Here is a 15,497-nt window from a genome sequence, read left to right on the forward strand (position 1 = left end):
GTTTTTTCGGCTGAAAGGCGCCCCCTGGGTCCTAAGCTTCCTATGCCAGGCACGATCACTAACCCCGAGCCAAGAGTGGAACTCGGCCACGTGAAGAGAAGGAAAGAAATTCAGCTTTTGCTTAGCAGCTGGGTGAGTTTGAGACCTGCACTGACTGCATCCCTAGGGCTTTTCATCTCTTCTGGTTTTATTTGTGTGAGTACAGAAAGAAGAATTCTGTCAGAGGCACCACGTGGGGGGAGGGAGGTTTGGAATTGTAGTCACTAAGGCAGAACAATTTAGGGAGGACGTGCAAGCTACAACAACCGGGAGAAACCCAGGACCGCAGAGGGGCACGGATCCAAGCGGATCCCTGCGGAAGTAACTCTTTATAACCCTTCTTGAATAGGAAAATGGCTTTTGTGGGTTACACATATTCATGTGAACACTCTGGTGTTGTTTTTTGAAGCAGTGTAATTTTGCCAGGCTCAGATCAGTCACATTCCTTGGTTATATTTAGAGTTTGGGATTTCCTATATGGTAGGAATACAGAAGGGGTCTCTTTAGTTGAAAACACATGTTATGCAAATATTGGGATATTTGCACGACTACATTTAATAGTCTCTCCTTTCTATCAGCTCTGAATTCATATAGAGGAAGTTAAGTTAAACTTTTGCTGCCCCCCCCCGTGGGAAATCCATTTGCAGCGATTTATATCCATCATTAAACCTCACCACATCCATATGACTTCGTATTGGGAGTCAGGCAGAGGGCCCTCTTCCTGTTTGGCTGACAGTTCGTGTTCCCAGGCCGCTTCAGTGAACTGAGAGAGAGAGAGCAGAGTGATTCGCCAAGACTACCTTGTGACTCAGGCAATTCTGAAAATAGAAGTGAGAGACTGATTCCATCTGAGGGCTTTCATCCCACAGGCAGTCATTTAGAGAGTGGGAAAACACTTTAAACATTTTGAAAGTTTTATCAAGGAAGGAAGCTAATGTCCATCCAGCTAATCTGAAGTGAGTTTGAATTCATGACAGCCAGGTTTCAGATGCTGAAAGGACAGGGAGAGACATTCAGTTTACTCTTAAGATAAGTCTGCTGACAGTGTTTGCTTCCTTCAGTCCTTTTAATAAGATACGTTGCTTTGTTTTTGCAATCACTCTCCTATCTCAGGTTTCTGGTCCTCTGACTCCTGACTTGGTCTATACTAGGAATTGCACACAGAGCCTGTGAATTTGCCTTTTCGCCACCATATACACAGATAGACTAAAATTTTAGAATTTAACAATTCCAGCAATATTCAGGGGTCTTTTTAAACCCTTATTACGTTTTCAAATGTGCTGAGAGCCTACTACATGCTAGAGATAGTTTTAGATACTGAGAATTTATCAGTGAACAAAATATTTAAAATATCTACCCTCATGCAACTGATATTCTGGTTTGGGAAAGAACTGATAAATATAACACTCAGGTGGTCTTTAAGGGCTATGACAAAATTGAAACATAGTAAGGGAGGGAGTAATGGGCCGGTGTTTCACTTGCTGGAGAAATCTGACCCTCTTTTCGGGGAACCAGTAGGACATTTTGAGGGGAAAGGGTTTCTCGGCACAATTTTCCTTCCAGGCCCTAAATACTCCCACTGCAAAAGATATATGATGTTATTTCATTTCATTACCTTAAATATATGGGCTTCAGAAAATGACAGTGCATGTTTTGATTTCAAAGTAGGGGGTTGTTCTTTTGAATTGATCCCTCAGCACCTGAGTGAGTAAATGCTCCACCTTAGACTGTGAAGGACTAGTCTGCCAGATTATAATCCTTTTTCCTCTGAATATGTTAGAGACAGGCTGTACACAGGCCAGCACTTGCATCATTTTCAGATTATCCCCCCGTGCCCATGTAGGGGCGCTGGTATTTCTTCATCCGAAACCCAAAGCTTCTTTACCTGTTGCTATCATTTGATTTTTCTATTTAAGAAACTGCGGTCCTCTCTAACCTACACACCTGGATATATAGCAAAGCCACGTTTTGTGCCGTGTGTCTCATCAGGAGCTGCGTTGCCTAGAAAAGATAGAGGCTAAAGGAGATTTTTTTTCTCAGTTTAGTCATCTCTGCCTTTTCTCTCCTGTAAGTAGTACATTTATCAGTGTGATTTGATTTTTTTAAAGAACAACGAACTTGTCACTTAGTCCTTCATAGGCGTATTTCCACAGATTCGGTACCTTCCTTCCTCAGGGAAATCGGATTTAGTTCAGAGACGTGGCTGTCACCATCACTGACGATGTTTTGGTCTTTTCCTCATGATTCAGGTTTGAACTTTGGTTCATACGTCGGTACAATATGGCCATGTTTTATCACCTACAGCTACTCCAAACTTTAGATTTCTTTTTTTTAAATTTTTTAATTATTTTATTTATTTGTCTTTAGAGGGGAAGGAGAGAGGGAGAGAAACATCAATGTATGGTTGCCTTTCGTGCATCCCCTGCTGGGATTTGGCCTGCAGGGAACCGGCTTGCAACCCAGGCATGTGCCCTGACTGGGAATCGAACCATGATCGTGTGCTCAATCCACGAGATATCTTCTAAAAATATTATGACGACAATAATATCATTAGTCAGATACTGATTTGGGGTGGTTTATATTCCCGAAAACAACGCTGTGAAGTGGAATACTCATTTTGCTGACTATTTCAGGGGCGTGTGGCTGTCAGTTTCAAATTAACCAGTGCTAATCCAGAGACAAAGCCATACTGTTAACTCGGGAAACAGCCTCCGGGGCGTTTCCCAAGCAGGATGGACAGTTCATTTTGATGACATATTTTAGTGGAAGAGTTCTAAGGAGGAAGCTATAAAGCTGTCAAAAGGCTTAAGAATCCTTTTTTTGTCAGCAAAAGAGGGCCAAAGTGTTAGCAAAAATCTTTGGAGTGAGAGCTAATGAGTTGGCCCCGGCTATTCTCTTCACATCGTGTGCTCTACAAGTAGCCACTGAGCTTCAGTGTATAATTGCAAACTGAGCAGGGGATGTTTTTATTAGGAAGCTTATTAAAGAGATAGTATTGCAGTGAAAATATCTAATCCCGCCCTGGCTGGTGTGGCTCAGTGGATTGGGCGAGGGCCTGCGAACCAAACAACCACGGTTCGATTCCCAGTCAGGGCACATACCTGGGTTGCAGGCCAGTTCCCAGCAGAGGATGCACAAGAGGCAACCATACATTAATATTTGCCTCCCGAGCCCTGGTGTAGCTCAGCGGATTGAGCGTGGGCCTGCGAACCAGAGGATCGCGGTTCGATTCCCAGTCAGGGCAAATGCCTGGGTTGCAGGCAGGTTCCCTGCAGGCCAACTCCCAGCAGGGGATGCACGAAAGGCAACCATACATTGATGTTTCTCTCCCTCTCTCCTTCCCCTCTAAAGATAAATAAATAAATAAAATATTTAAAAAAAATATTTGCCTCCCTCTCTCCTTCCCTTCCCCTCTAAGAATAAATAAATAAAATCTTATATATATATATGCACACCCAAGGCCATTTCTTTGAAAGTATGGCCTTCAGTGAATTAGGTTATTTCCATTTTGGCACCTAGTTAAGTGTTTAATAAAGGTTTGAAATAAAGGGGAAGAGCAGAGTACTCTGTGAGGAGAAAGAGTATAATAAGTCTGTGGAGAGCAGTGATTTTTTAACGCTAAACAATAAAACACAGGTTACTTTCAGAAACAGACATTCCGCACTGGGGAACTGAGGTGCCACAAAAGCAGAGAACTTGATAACACGCATCGCTGGTTTTGTGGGGGGAGAAAAAGGGAAGCGGGAATTTCTGAATGAGAGTGGATTTCGACTCTTTAGAAAACATGGCTTTCGAATCGAGGAGAACACAGGCTTCAGTGTCACAGGGAGAACACGAGATTATAGACTTAATTGGTTTGTAAAACTAGGCTGTCGTTATTTTAAGGTAGATTAACCCAGTAAGCTACCACTGTGCCTCTTTTGGAAGGGATTCTAATACTCTCCAGACTTGGCAAACTGGATCTGCAGCTTTGAAAATTCATCAATGACCCAACATGAGCTTTAGCACTGACATTTAAAGCGAGAGAAGCGGTATGTCCAGTAAGTAAGAGTGTCAGCTTTGGAAAGGCTTGGGTTCCAGTCTCAGCCCTGTGGAGTGATCTAGGTCAGTTACTTAGCATCCGTAATTCTAAGTTTCCACGGCCCATTATTGCAGTGGTTAAGAATAGAGGCACCACCCTGACTGGTGTGGCTCAATGGGTTGAGCACTTTCCTGCAAACCAAAAGGTCGCCATTTTGATTCCCATCAGGGTACAGCCTGGGTTGCGGGGACAGGTCCCCTGCTGGGGGCATTCGAGAGGCAACCAGTTACTGTTTCTTCAGCACATGGCACATTGATGTTTCTCTCCCTCTCTCCCTCTCTTCCCCACTCTCTAAAAAATAAATAAAACCTTTTTCAAAAAGAGTACAGGCACCAATGTCAGCATTCTTATCCTGACACTAGTGATGTCATTTTAGGGAAGCTGTTACACTCTGTGGCTCAGCTTCCTCATAGGGAGAGAGAAAAATACTGCTTACAGTATTGGATAGTCACATTCACTGAGTCCTGAATAGATGGTAGCTCTGTCCATTTTGGGGTTAGTAACCTCTAACTTAGAAGTACTGGGCGTATTTGCTATCTTTGAAAAATTTACAATCTGGTTATAAAACTCAGGCTTATACTTAATAAAGTAAAAGCAATATAGAGTTTTTATGAACAGGTATGAAAGCTTGTGATACAGACAAAGGTTGATACGGAACAAGATCCTTGTTCTTGAGCCGCAACGATCTGTGTTGGTGCAGATACTAGTAAACAGGCCAAACAACAGACTAAAATAAATGCTGCAGCAGAGACTAGTACTGGGGGCTGTGGGAGCTCACAGGTAGGGTAAATGGCCTAGTTTTAGGAGGTCAGAAAAGGCTTATCAGAAAAAGTAAACTGTGGAGGGTCAGGGAGTTAGTATTTTTGGCAGGCGAGACAATGTGCAGAAGCCTGGAAGTGTAGGCTACCGCTGTGGTCAGTGAGTGTTGGGGTGGTGATTAAAGTGAGGCCAAAAAACAGAGGGGTGCCCTGGATGGTGTAGCTCAGTGGATTGAGCGCGGGCCTGCGAACCACACGATCGCGGTTCGATTCCCAGTCAGGGCATGTGCTTGGGTTGCAGGCCAGTTTCCGGCAGGGGCCAGTTCCCTGCAGGGAATGCATGAGAAGCAACCATACATTGATGTTTCCTTCCTCTCTCCTTCCCTTCCCCTCTAAAGATAAATAAATAAAATATTAAAAAAAAAAAAACAGAGGGTGAGCGCTCGCTGACCGGGTTATGGAGGTTCTCCAGTGTGGACTTGACCCTGAAGACACCGAGAAGCCAGTAAAGAGTTTTAAGCAAGAGAATGACAAGAATCACATTTCAGTGAGATCTCACAGGCTGCAGTGTGGAAGATCAGAGAAAGCCAGAACAGGAAGCCAGGAGACCAGCAAGGAGGCTTTTGTATGTTCTAAGTAAGAGAGAAGAGAGGACCTGGACCCAAAACTGAGGCCACCTGGGTTTTAATCCTGCTCTGCCACCTCATAGCTTTGTGACTCAATGCAAATTACTGTACTTAATCACCCTATGTCTCTGCTTGAGTTGGAGATGATGATAATAAGCTTTACCTTAGAGGCTTGTTGTGAGGGCCAGGCACACAGTAAGTGCTCCATAAATGCAGGCAAGGAGGCAAGCGAGGAAGAAGAATAAGCAAAACTCTGTGAGTGAGCGGATGTCGGGAGCAAACAGGAGAAGCCAAGGAAGTTGGTTTCTGGTTTGGGAACTTAGGAAATGGAGGTAAGGAACAAGAGGAAAAGCAGGTTTGGGGAAGGCTGAGAAAATGTAGCCAAAGACGGATGGATTGCTACCGGGAAAGAACGGCGTTCGAGAAGCTGAGGTTGGGGGGCAGTGTTTCAGGAAGGAGGAAGTGGTCAGCACTGTCACCAGGAAGGTCCAGTAAGGTAAGAGCTAGAATGAGTCCATTGATTTTAGCTGCAAGAAGGCCATTGGTGACTGTCAGGAAGATGTTTGGTGGTGGTATTGTGGGGCAGGGTTAGCTAAATATATGGATTATGGAAGGAAAAGGAGATGATGAAGGGAGACTGAGAACTGACATCTTCAAGCAGTGTGGCTGAGAAGGACTGCAAGTGGCTGGAGGGATTATGAGCAAGGCTGACATTGGACCCAGTGAACTGATTTGGCCTACTGGTGGGGTGGATTTCTGGGTGGTTGTGTATCCATTCTAATTGCTTGGTAGCCAGGGAGGTCAAGAGGTGGAGCTGATTTAGGGATGTGTAATGGCCTTGCTTTACTGGTTTTGAATTTGACATAAGGGCAAGGTGTGCATGCATGTAGAAATGCCCAGCAAACAGTTTGACATGGAGCTAATGGTAGGCCAACTGGACAGAAAATCAAAGTAAGACTCAGGTGAGTGCAGATAACTTGAGGAGGCACTAGGATAAAGGCAGGCTGGCGAGAAGGCACGAGGGAACTTTGGATGTAGCCTGAACATTTATGAGCCCAACGAGAGTATGTGAACTCCACGAAGCAGGATGCTGGTAGCGTGGGAAGTGGGTCTCAAAGCAGAGGTAAGAAGAAACCAGGCCTCAAATACAGACTTCATAGCTTAACAAGAGCATTTGCAATAAATGCTCAGGGGAGTTCAGAAATGGAGCCCAGGAATTCTGAGCAAATGGTTACGCAGCCTTTCTGAACCTGTCTACTTTATTAGAGACTGCTTTTCTTTCATCATCTCAGTTCCCCACTGGCCATCTCTCTCATTCTGCACTGTTGTGTCGATTACTATCTTCAAAACTTTATTCGCCCATCTTTTCTTATGGTTTGTTTCATCCCATCTCCTCTTAAGAGATATAATCTGTATGTCAGGGCCTTACCAGTGTGGCTCAGTTGGTTGGGCATCATCCCACAAAGCTAAAAGGTCACTGGTTCACCACTGGTTCGGGTCCCAGTCAGGGCACATGCCTGAGTTGTGGGTTCAGTCCCAGGCTGGGGCATGTAGGAGAGGAAGCTGATCAATGTTTCTCTCCCTCTCTTTCTCCCTTCCTTCCCCTCTTTCTAAAAAATAAAAAATTAAGATAAAAAATCAAGTCAAGAATTTGTATGTCAGGAAACACTAATATATATATTTTTAAAGATGTTATTTATTTATTTTTAGAGTGAGGGGAAGGGAGGAAGAAACAGAAGAAGAGAAACATCAATGTGCAGTTGCCTCTCGTGCGGCCTCCTGGGCTAAGGGGACCTGGCCCACAACTGAGGCATGTGCCCTAACTGGGAATTGAACCAGTGACCCTTTATTTCACAGGCCCAGGCTCAATCCATTGAGTTACACCAGCCAGGGCAGAAAATACTAATATATTTTATAATATATATTCTTCAGTCTCTTATAGTCAAATGGAGAGAGAAGAAAAAAAAGAATTCCAAATCAGGTCATATAGATTGTGGCTGGAAGGAAAAGCAAGGACAAGAGAAATCAACATCATTATGAGGCCCGGCCCTGAGATCTGATTGCTGCCCTTCCCACCGTCTGTGAAGCCCAGAAGTGAGCAGCGTTATGGGTGGTGTCATAAATAGACTCAGATTGGCCCCAGCGTGGCCAGACCCTCAGTGCAATAATAGAAAATTAAGTACCAGCTCCAAACACTCAGTGTGTTCTGTGCATTCCCCAGTGATATTTTCTACCTAGAGCTTTTGTCCACATTTACTCTAATGGCTCAGTTGGAAGTCAGCCATCACTGCTAAGTGTTCTTGAGTTTTTTGCAATATTGGCAGCAGCTTCCTTATCATCCTGAGGTTAGAAGTAAGAGACCTTGCCGTGTTGCACCCAGGCCGATGCTGCCCAGGCGCTGGAGTATTCCGCTTTCTAGGATCTTGTCCTCTCCCACACTGCGTGGCCTAACCTTTGCCACCTTCCCGAGGCGTCAGATTTATGAGAAAGCCTCCCGTTCCCAGAGTGGCCTTGTCATCAGCTGGTAGTGTGCTTTTGTTCTGAGTTTCTGGTCTCTTGGAGAGAGTGGGAAGGTCTCCAATAAACATGAAACTGTTAACATAGGTAAGGCATTTAGAAGAGAGCTTCACACTTGTTACGAACTCCCACTATCACTGAATATTGTTGTCACTGCCACCATCTAGGGTCAGAAGCTAGAGCCCAGCTAAACCTCTGGCTTTGCTCCTACGCTGGTTACGCAGATGGAAATGATCTGGAAATAGCTTTTATAGTATTTGGTGTCCTCTCAGTTTTGTGACCGTTGTCAGCTCCAAGAATCTTAAGAAGGTTAAAGTGTTGTCACTTGAGTATTTTTGCTTGTTAGAGCTTTACCGTCTCTTGTCTGGATTCCTGAGAGACCTAGTCCTGACTTGACAGTGAGATGAATGATCCAGCCCCCCAGGCGTGGGTGGGTGCTTGTCGGCCACTTGTTCATCTTCGTATCTCGGTCCTTATTTCTTAATTGGGTCGTTTGTCTTTATTGTTATTGAGTTGCAAGTTTCTTATATATTCTGTATACTAGATTTTTATCGATATATGAACTATTTTCTCCTAATCTGTGGGTTGTATTTTCATTTTTTGGTAATTCTTGGATGCACAGAAGTTTTTAATTTTGATGAAGTCTAGCTTACTTGTGTTTTCTTTGGTTGCTTGTGCCTTTGGCGTCATATTTTGCTCGTGTGCATCGGCTGTCCCAGCACCGTTTGTTGAAAGGCCATCCTTTGCCCACGGAATGACCTTATCCTTGTGGAAAAATCAATTGATTATGGATGTATGCATTTATTTATATCCCATTGATATCTGGGTATATCCTAATACTGGTACTATAGTGCTTTGATCCCTGCAGCTTTGTGAATGCTCTGCTTTTATTACTCCAGATGTACTTCTGATTGGTAGTACATTTGCATGCTGTTATCACCTTTTTACTTTTCACTTTTTTTCAGAGCATGTATTTCCACATGGACCGTTTATATAATCAATACCCATATCATTTAGAATAGTTACAAAGTGTGTGTTTTATTGCCTTACTGTGCTACGCGTGGTTTCGTCAAGCTCTAGTTTTACCCCGTTTGCTGGGTGGTTTTTGCTGTTCTACACAGCCTTGTTTGCATCGTTTCTCCTGAACCCAGACTCGGTAGTAGCTGTCTGGTGTCCCCCCTGGATGCCAGGGAGTTATGGCTGCCGTTTTTAGTTCTTCCTCGCCAGAACTTGAACTGCTCCCATCTGCCTCAGCTCAGACCTCATCCTTCCTGCCAGTTGTGGACTGAACTTCTGAGGCCTGCCAAGGAAACCTCTTTCTTTAAAAAAAACACACACTTTATTTATTTTATTTTTAGAGAGGGGGGAAGGGAGGGAGAGAGGGAAACATCATGTGTGCCTGCCTCTCATGTGACCCTCACTGGGGACCTGGTCCAGAACCCAGGCATGTGCTCCGACTGGGGAATCAAACTGGCAACCCTTCGGTTTGCAGTGCAAGCTCAATCCACTGAGCTATGCCAGCCGGGCAGGAAACCTCTTTCTTGAATCAGAACTTCCCTGAGGTCAGGAGTGGTACCAGCCTTATAACCTGCTGTATGCTCTTCTGTAGATTATGGCCCCAGAGATGCCATATGGCTGAGGAGACACACGGGAAAAAGCGTGCCTTTTGAACTTCTCTCATGCATTTGCAAGTGTTGTTTGCCTATGTAGTGCGTCTCTGTCTTTAGAGAGGGGGGAGCTTCCAGACATTGTGGCACTTGTTCAAGGCTGCCCAGTGACCTCACTGTGCTACTTGGAACAGAATTCATCCTCCACTCCTGTGGGTTCTCTTATCATCATTGTTACTAAACACTCCTTCCCTACTGGGCCATAGAAGATAGAGCTTACATCTCAGTATTTTCCCCAAGGGAGATTTTGAGTTTCATTTTACCTGTTCCTGTGAATAACACAGATAGGGAGCCCCCGCGAAATAACTCACATACACTGTGCCACTCTTTTTTTTAAGGTTTTATTTATTCATTTCAAGAGAGAGGGGAAGGGAGGGAGAAAGAGAGGGAGAAAAACATCGGTGTGTGAGGGAAACATCAATTGGTTGCCTCCGGCACACCCCCGGCTGAGGACCTGGCCCCAGAATTGAACCGGGGAACTTAGTGGTTCGCAGACTAGCACTCAGCCCACTGAGCCACAACAGCCAGGGCCGCTGTGCCACTCTGTAAAGGACCAAGATCATAGGCTCCGGCAACGGATCTGTGAGAAAAAGGGACGGGAGAGAAACTGTTCACAGCTTCAGAGTATTCTGAACTCTAGGAATTTGGGATGAGCAGAGATGTTCAGTTTTCTCCCATCACAAATAAGGTCTTGACTGTAGTGGTTATTGACGGAGTTGTTGATTCTATATAAGCTTTTCCTATGGGAATTTTCAAGCATAGGCAGAAGTACGGAGAATGATATGAAGAATTACTAGGTGCCTGTCACCCAGCCTGGCCACCCAACATGTGTTCCATCTTTACCCCTAGTCATTCCCCCTCCCCATTGGATTGTTTGGAACCAAAGTCGGTATATTGACCAAGCTTTCAGTTTCAGTTTTTTATTGACCAAACTTTCTAGTTTCCCTAGAAGCTGTTTCCCTTAGATACTCCGTGTGTGCTCCCGCTGCTCCCAGCGGTTTTGTTGAGCTCGGCGGGCATTCTCTGGCAGTTTTTGTATCGGTGAAAATCAGGAATTTTCTGGCCTCACACTCTTTTCTTTTGTTTCTCCCACTCCCAAAGTTCTATGAACCCGTCACACACCTTCATTTTGATCCAGGTACTTAGACCTCCACTCACCGGTTCCCATGGTGTGATTGTGAATTAGGTTAGTTTAATTTATTATTATTATTTATTTCGGGAAGGGGAGGTGAGAAATATCAATGTATGGTTGCCTCTTGCGCATACCCTGCTGGGAACTGGCCTGCAACCCAGGCATGCGCCCTGACTGGGAGTCCAACCACGATCCTCTGGTTCGCAGGCCCGTGCTCAGTCCACTGAGCTACACCAGCCAGGGCTAGACAGTATTCTTTATATGCAGTGTCTAGCCTGGCATGTGTTAGGTGCTTAGTAGATAGTTGTTTGTGCCTGAGTGGATGAATTCTATTTGGCTTTCCATTTGCCTGAACCTCACAATCAGCTGTGTACTTGGTTCTGCGTATTTTAAATGGGGAGTAAGTTATCTGAGTCTTTTGAGAAGTACTAGTAGCTGTTATGCTTGACCCTCCTGTCTAGCTGAAGAATCTGAACGTTGCTGGCTCCCCCTGCTGGTCCCTCCTGGGCAGTTGCATATAGGTGCATCTGGAGGCCAAGGGTTGGGGCCAGAGCCAAGCTCTGCCCAGGAAAAATAGAACGTTGCTGCAGAATGGCCCAGCCAGTTCAGGCAGGTCTGAGGGGGACAAGAGCAGCTTGTTGAGGACGGTGCTGGGAAGTGCAGCTTTCTGTGTGAGGGGCAGGGTACAGGTGGCCCATTGCCAGCGCCAGTCAGGAGAGCAGGGTGAGGGCCTGCAGCACCGGAAGACCATGGGTATAGTGACCACATGGGCCCATAACAAGCTAGTCATTTTGGGAGTTCAGCTCCTGTACTGACCGTAGAGACGGGCTTCTTCTCCCCTTCAGACAAAGCAGCCTGGGGTCAAATGTAGTCCCCACGCGGACACAGTGGCTACAGAGTTTTATTTTGGCCGTCTGTGAAAGTTAAGGCAGGGAGGGTGGTGAAGGTGGATGGGAGTGTCCCCAGAGTTCTTGTACAGGGTCCCACCTCCCTCCTTTGAAGACCAGTAGCAACTTCGTGGAACCCAGGGGAAACCAGCAACCCACGCCCTGCTGGGGCCTTGTCCCTCCACCCTCTGTAAATGCCGTAAATTCCCTGCACTTACCCCCTAGGTCACATTTTTAGTTGTTTGTACATATTCATCTTTTCCACAACACAACTTTCCAGAAAATGGGCTGTGGCAGAACAAACGTTGCGGGACTCCAGCCAGCTGTAGGCATCCGGTGGAGGAGGGCTGAAGATGGTGAGGGGCAGACCCCCTCCCCTCCTCCCAAACCCCATGCCCCAGGGGCCAGTGTGCTTCCACTCACGGTTCAACACGGAAAACAGGCTCGTGTTCCCTTTCAGGACAAAACGGTAAGCGCGTGGCTTCCCCCAGGACACAAGGAAGGGAACCCACTCCGGAAGAACCCCAGGGTGTGAAAATTGCCGCTGGACTTGAGCACGTGTAACTCTGAAACGGTCATTACAAAGAAATGTTTGGGAGGAATTCCTTTCTGTACTGGGTGTTGGGGATGTGGCAGTGGGCAAAGTCTGCATTCTAATGGGGGAAGGCAGACCGTACACAGACACACATATAATATGTCAGGGGTGCGAAGTACTAAGAGGGAAGAAAGGCAGAGAAAATGCATAGGGCGAGAGTGTGTTGTTTTAGATTTGGTGGCCAGGGAACACACGTCTGTCAAGGTGAAGGAGCGAGTCCTGTGACTGTCTGGAGAAAGGGCATTCCAGGCAGGGGGACTCGGGAGTGCACAGGCCCTGAGGCAGGAGCAGGCGTGGCTTCTGGGAGTGACAGGGAGGAGACCCTTGTGGCTGGAGCTGGGTGAGTGAGGGAGAGAGTGGTAGAAGCATGGTCAGAGAGGGAACCAGGGGCCAGGTCATCTGGGGCCTTGTCCCCCTGGGCAAGGGCTTCCCATTCACTTTGACTGAGATGGAAAGTCGTTGAGGAGTTTGGAGCCGAAAGTAACATGAGCCAGTTTACCTTTGGGAAGTCTTACCCAGGCTGCAGTGATCACAGGAGGCAAGGATGGAGAAGGGAGATCCGTGGGAGGACGTCTCTAGACAGAGGGGATGCAGCTTGGATGGGGCAGGTGCAGTTGAAAAGGACAGCCAGCAGGGTCAGTTCATGGACTGAACGGTGGGTCTGAAGGAAAATTCACCCATTCTGTTTCTTCTCTTAAGTGAAATGCCTATTTGATCTCTGAGTGGAGATACCCACTTCAAATAATAATAGACATTTCAAATAATAGGTTCCTCAAAAGAGTATGTGCTCTGGCTGGTGTGGCTCAGTGGATTGAGTACCGGCCTGCGAACCAAAAAGTCAGGGCACATGCCTGGGTTGCAGGCCAGGTCCCCAGTAGGGGGCGCATGAGAGGCAACCACACACTGATGTTTCTCTCCCTCTCCTTTTCCTTCCCGTCCCCTCTGTCTAAAAATAAATGAAATCTTTTTTAAAAAAGTATAGCCAATAAAGTTTACACAGTGCTTTACAATTGACAGTGTTCCGACATGACGAAGTTTGCTTTCTTTCCATTTTACAGATAAGGAAGGTGACATTCGGAAAGGCTTGCACAAGAGAGCCCGTTCGTAAGTGCCGCCACACAGAGGAAGAAGCTTGAAGAGTAGCAGCCAATCAACAGAAACAGCTGCTTCCCCAAGGCTGTCAGGTAGGAAGGCCCACACCTCCCCGGCCAGTTCCCAGCCCAGTTCCCAGCCCAGCCGCAGAGAGACGGGTTGAGGAAGTGCTGGCGACAGGCCTTTGTTGTTCGGTCTCCCACTCTCCGCCCGAACCTCGTGGCTGCAACCAGGTGGGACGGGCCAGGGCCAGAGCCAGAACTTTTGAAGGTAAGCTTGAGGTGAACATTTTAAAAAGGAATGTTTTTATTTGTGTAAACATTTAAAACAAATCTTAAATACCAGAAGGAGACTCTTCTAACTCCGAAAATCTATGGCATCCATCATGAAGCTACACAGTAAGACAAAGGGGTTTGACCTGGTGTCACTGAGGTGAGCTATCGAGAACGACCAAAAAGCTCCCTGTGTGTGGAGGAGATGCCCAGCAAACCCGTTGCAATTGCATTTCCTTCCCGTCTATTTTCTTTTTTTTAAAGATTTTATTTATTTATCTTTAGAGGGGAAGGGAAGGAGAGAGGGAGAGAAACATCAATGTATGGTTGCCCCTCGTGAGTCCCCTTCTGGGAACTGGCCTGCAACCCAGGCATGTGCCCTGACTGGGAATCGAACCGTGATCCTCTGGTTCACAAGCATGCGCGCAATCCACTGAGCTACACCAGCCAGACTCCTTCCCGTCTATTTTCCACACATCTTTTTAAACATTGTTTAGATCTTACCACCTAGGCGATTTTGTTTTGTTCACAGCTTGTTGTTTTCTTATGACCACTTTTAATATAAACATTTTCCCCAATGGTATTAAACATTTTTTGGTAATCGTCATTTTAAATGGCTTTCTGTTAACCACACATTTTATAATTATCTTTGAGTGTTAAGCTTTTAAAGATAACTTCGTTGGATAGCTTCCTTCAAGAAGAATTACTGGTTTGGAGGATATGAGCATTTTTAGACTCTTGATAAATTATAACAAATTATTTTCTAAAACAGTTCTGCAGCCCTAACTGTGTAACTCAGTGGGTTAGAGTGTTGTCCCAATTTACTGAGGTTGTAGGACTAATTCCCAGTCAGGGCACATGTACGAATTAACCAATAAATGCATAAATAAGTGGAACAACAAATCAATGTTTTTCTCTCTCTCACCCACCCTCTCTAAAAATCAATAAATGAAAAAATTGTTTTACAGTTCTGCCATCACGGTGACCATGCAGGCAGCAGATGCGGGCCCCACCGGAGGCAGTGGCCAGGACAGCTGGGATGGCCTTGGCAGCCCCGGCGGCGTAGGCGCAGCGGCCGCTGCAGCTGGCAGGGCCGCCGCACTCCTGACCAGGAGGCCAGGAAATCGACCCCATACATTCACCCTCAGTGTGCCTTTCCCGTCCCCCTTGGAGGCAGACATCGCCTGTGGGTCCCTGGCCCCTGATGCAGAACCCCACCGAGATGCGGTTCGGAAGGAGCTCACAGTGAGCGGCAGTGTCCTGGCGGTCTGCTGGAGAGCGGAAGACGCTCGCCTCCTCCGAATTTCCGTCGTCAGCTTCCTTGACCAGCTTTCTCTGGTGATGCAGACCATGCATCGCTTTGGGCCCCCTCTTTCCCGCTAAACCTGGGCTGGGAAAGGGGCCTAAGGCCCAGCCTTGTGTCTGGTGCTGGGCAGTGGATCCTTCCCACAGCAGGGATTCATTCCTGCAGTAGTTGCCACTTTATTCCGGCCCCAATCTTTTGCCTGTCCTGGCCCTGGGGCGCTTGCGGTCCACTTGCTGTGTTTAGTAAATAAATGGTGGTAGTAGTATTATAATGAGAGTTGTTGTTTAAAGATTCGTTATTTATTGTAAAAAAAACTGGCTACAAAATTCCTCTCAGGAAATTGTCTTTGTTCATCCACCCCCACATTGGGTCAGTCTCCCAAACTAACCCCACCGCGGTCTGCCTTGACCCGTCCTCACAATCTGGTTGCTGGCTGACTTTTTCTAGCAGTTTTTACCCAGTCTGAAACGGCCCTTTTCTTTCCTCAGTGACATGAAGGGACTTGTCACTTTGACTATCCACTGG

The 15,497-nt window shown here is 46.4% G+C and overlaps 1 protein-coding gene across 3 annotated transcripts; it reads left to right on the forward strand.

The window, feature by feature from the left end:
• The first annotated feature begins 45 nt into the window (after positions 1 to 45).
• On the forward strand, positions 46 to 15,246 carry LOC118991311 (EKC/KEOPS complex subunit LAGE3-like). Of its 3 annotated transcripts, none has more exons than XM_037052553.1 (3): positions 46 to 195; positions 13,361 to 13,486; positions 14,635 to 15,246. In XM_037052553.1, exon 3 carries the CDS (start codon positions 14,654 to 14,656, stop codon positions 15,047 to 15,049), a length of 396 nt encoding a protein of 131 aa, XP_036908448.1. In that variant the 5' UTR covers positions 46 to 195; positions 13,361 to 13,486; positions 14,635 to 14,653; the 3' UTR covers positions 15,050 to 15,246. The 3 variants fall into 3 exon arrangements, with proteins under 3 accessions (XP_036908448.1, XP_036908450.1, XP_036908449.1); XM_037052555.1 differs by having other exon boundaries at positions 69 to 132; XM_037052554.1 differs by lacking the exons at positions 46 to 195; positions 13,361 to 13,486 and adding an exon at positions 13,512 to 13,664.
• The last annotated feature ends 251 nt before the right edge of the window (positions 15,247 to 15,497 follow it).

This window comes from Sturnira hondurensis, unplaced genomic scaffold, assembly GCF_014824575.4.
Source record: "Sturnira hondurensis isolate 20B ecotype Veracruz unplaced genomic scaffold, ASM1482457v3 Scaffold0007406, whole genome shotgun sequence".
NCBI classification, from domain to species: domain Eukaryota; kingdom Metazoa; phylum Chordata; class Mammalia; order Chiroptera; family Phyllostomidae; genus Sturnira; species Sturnira hondurensis.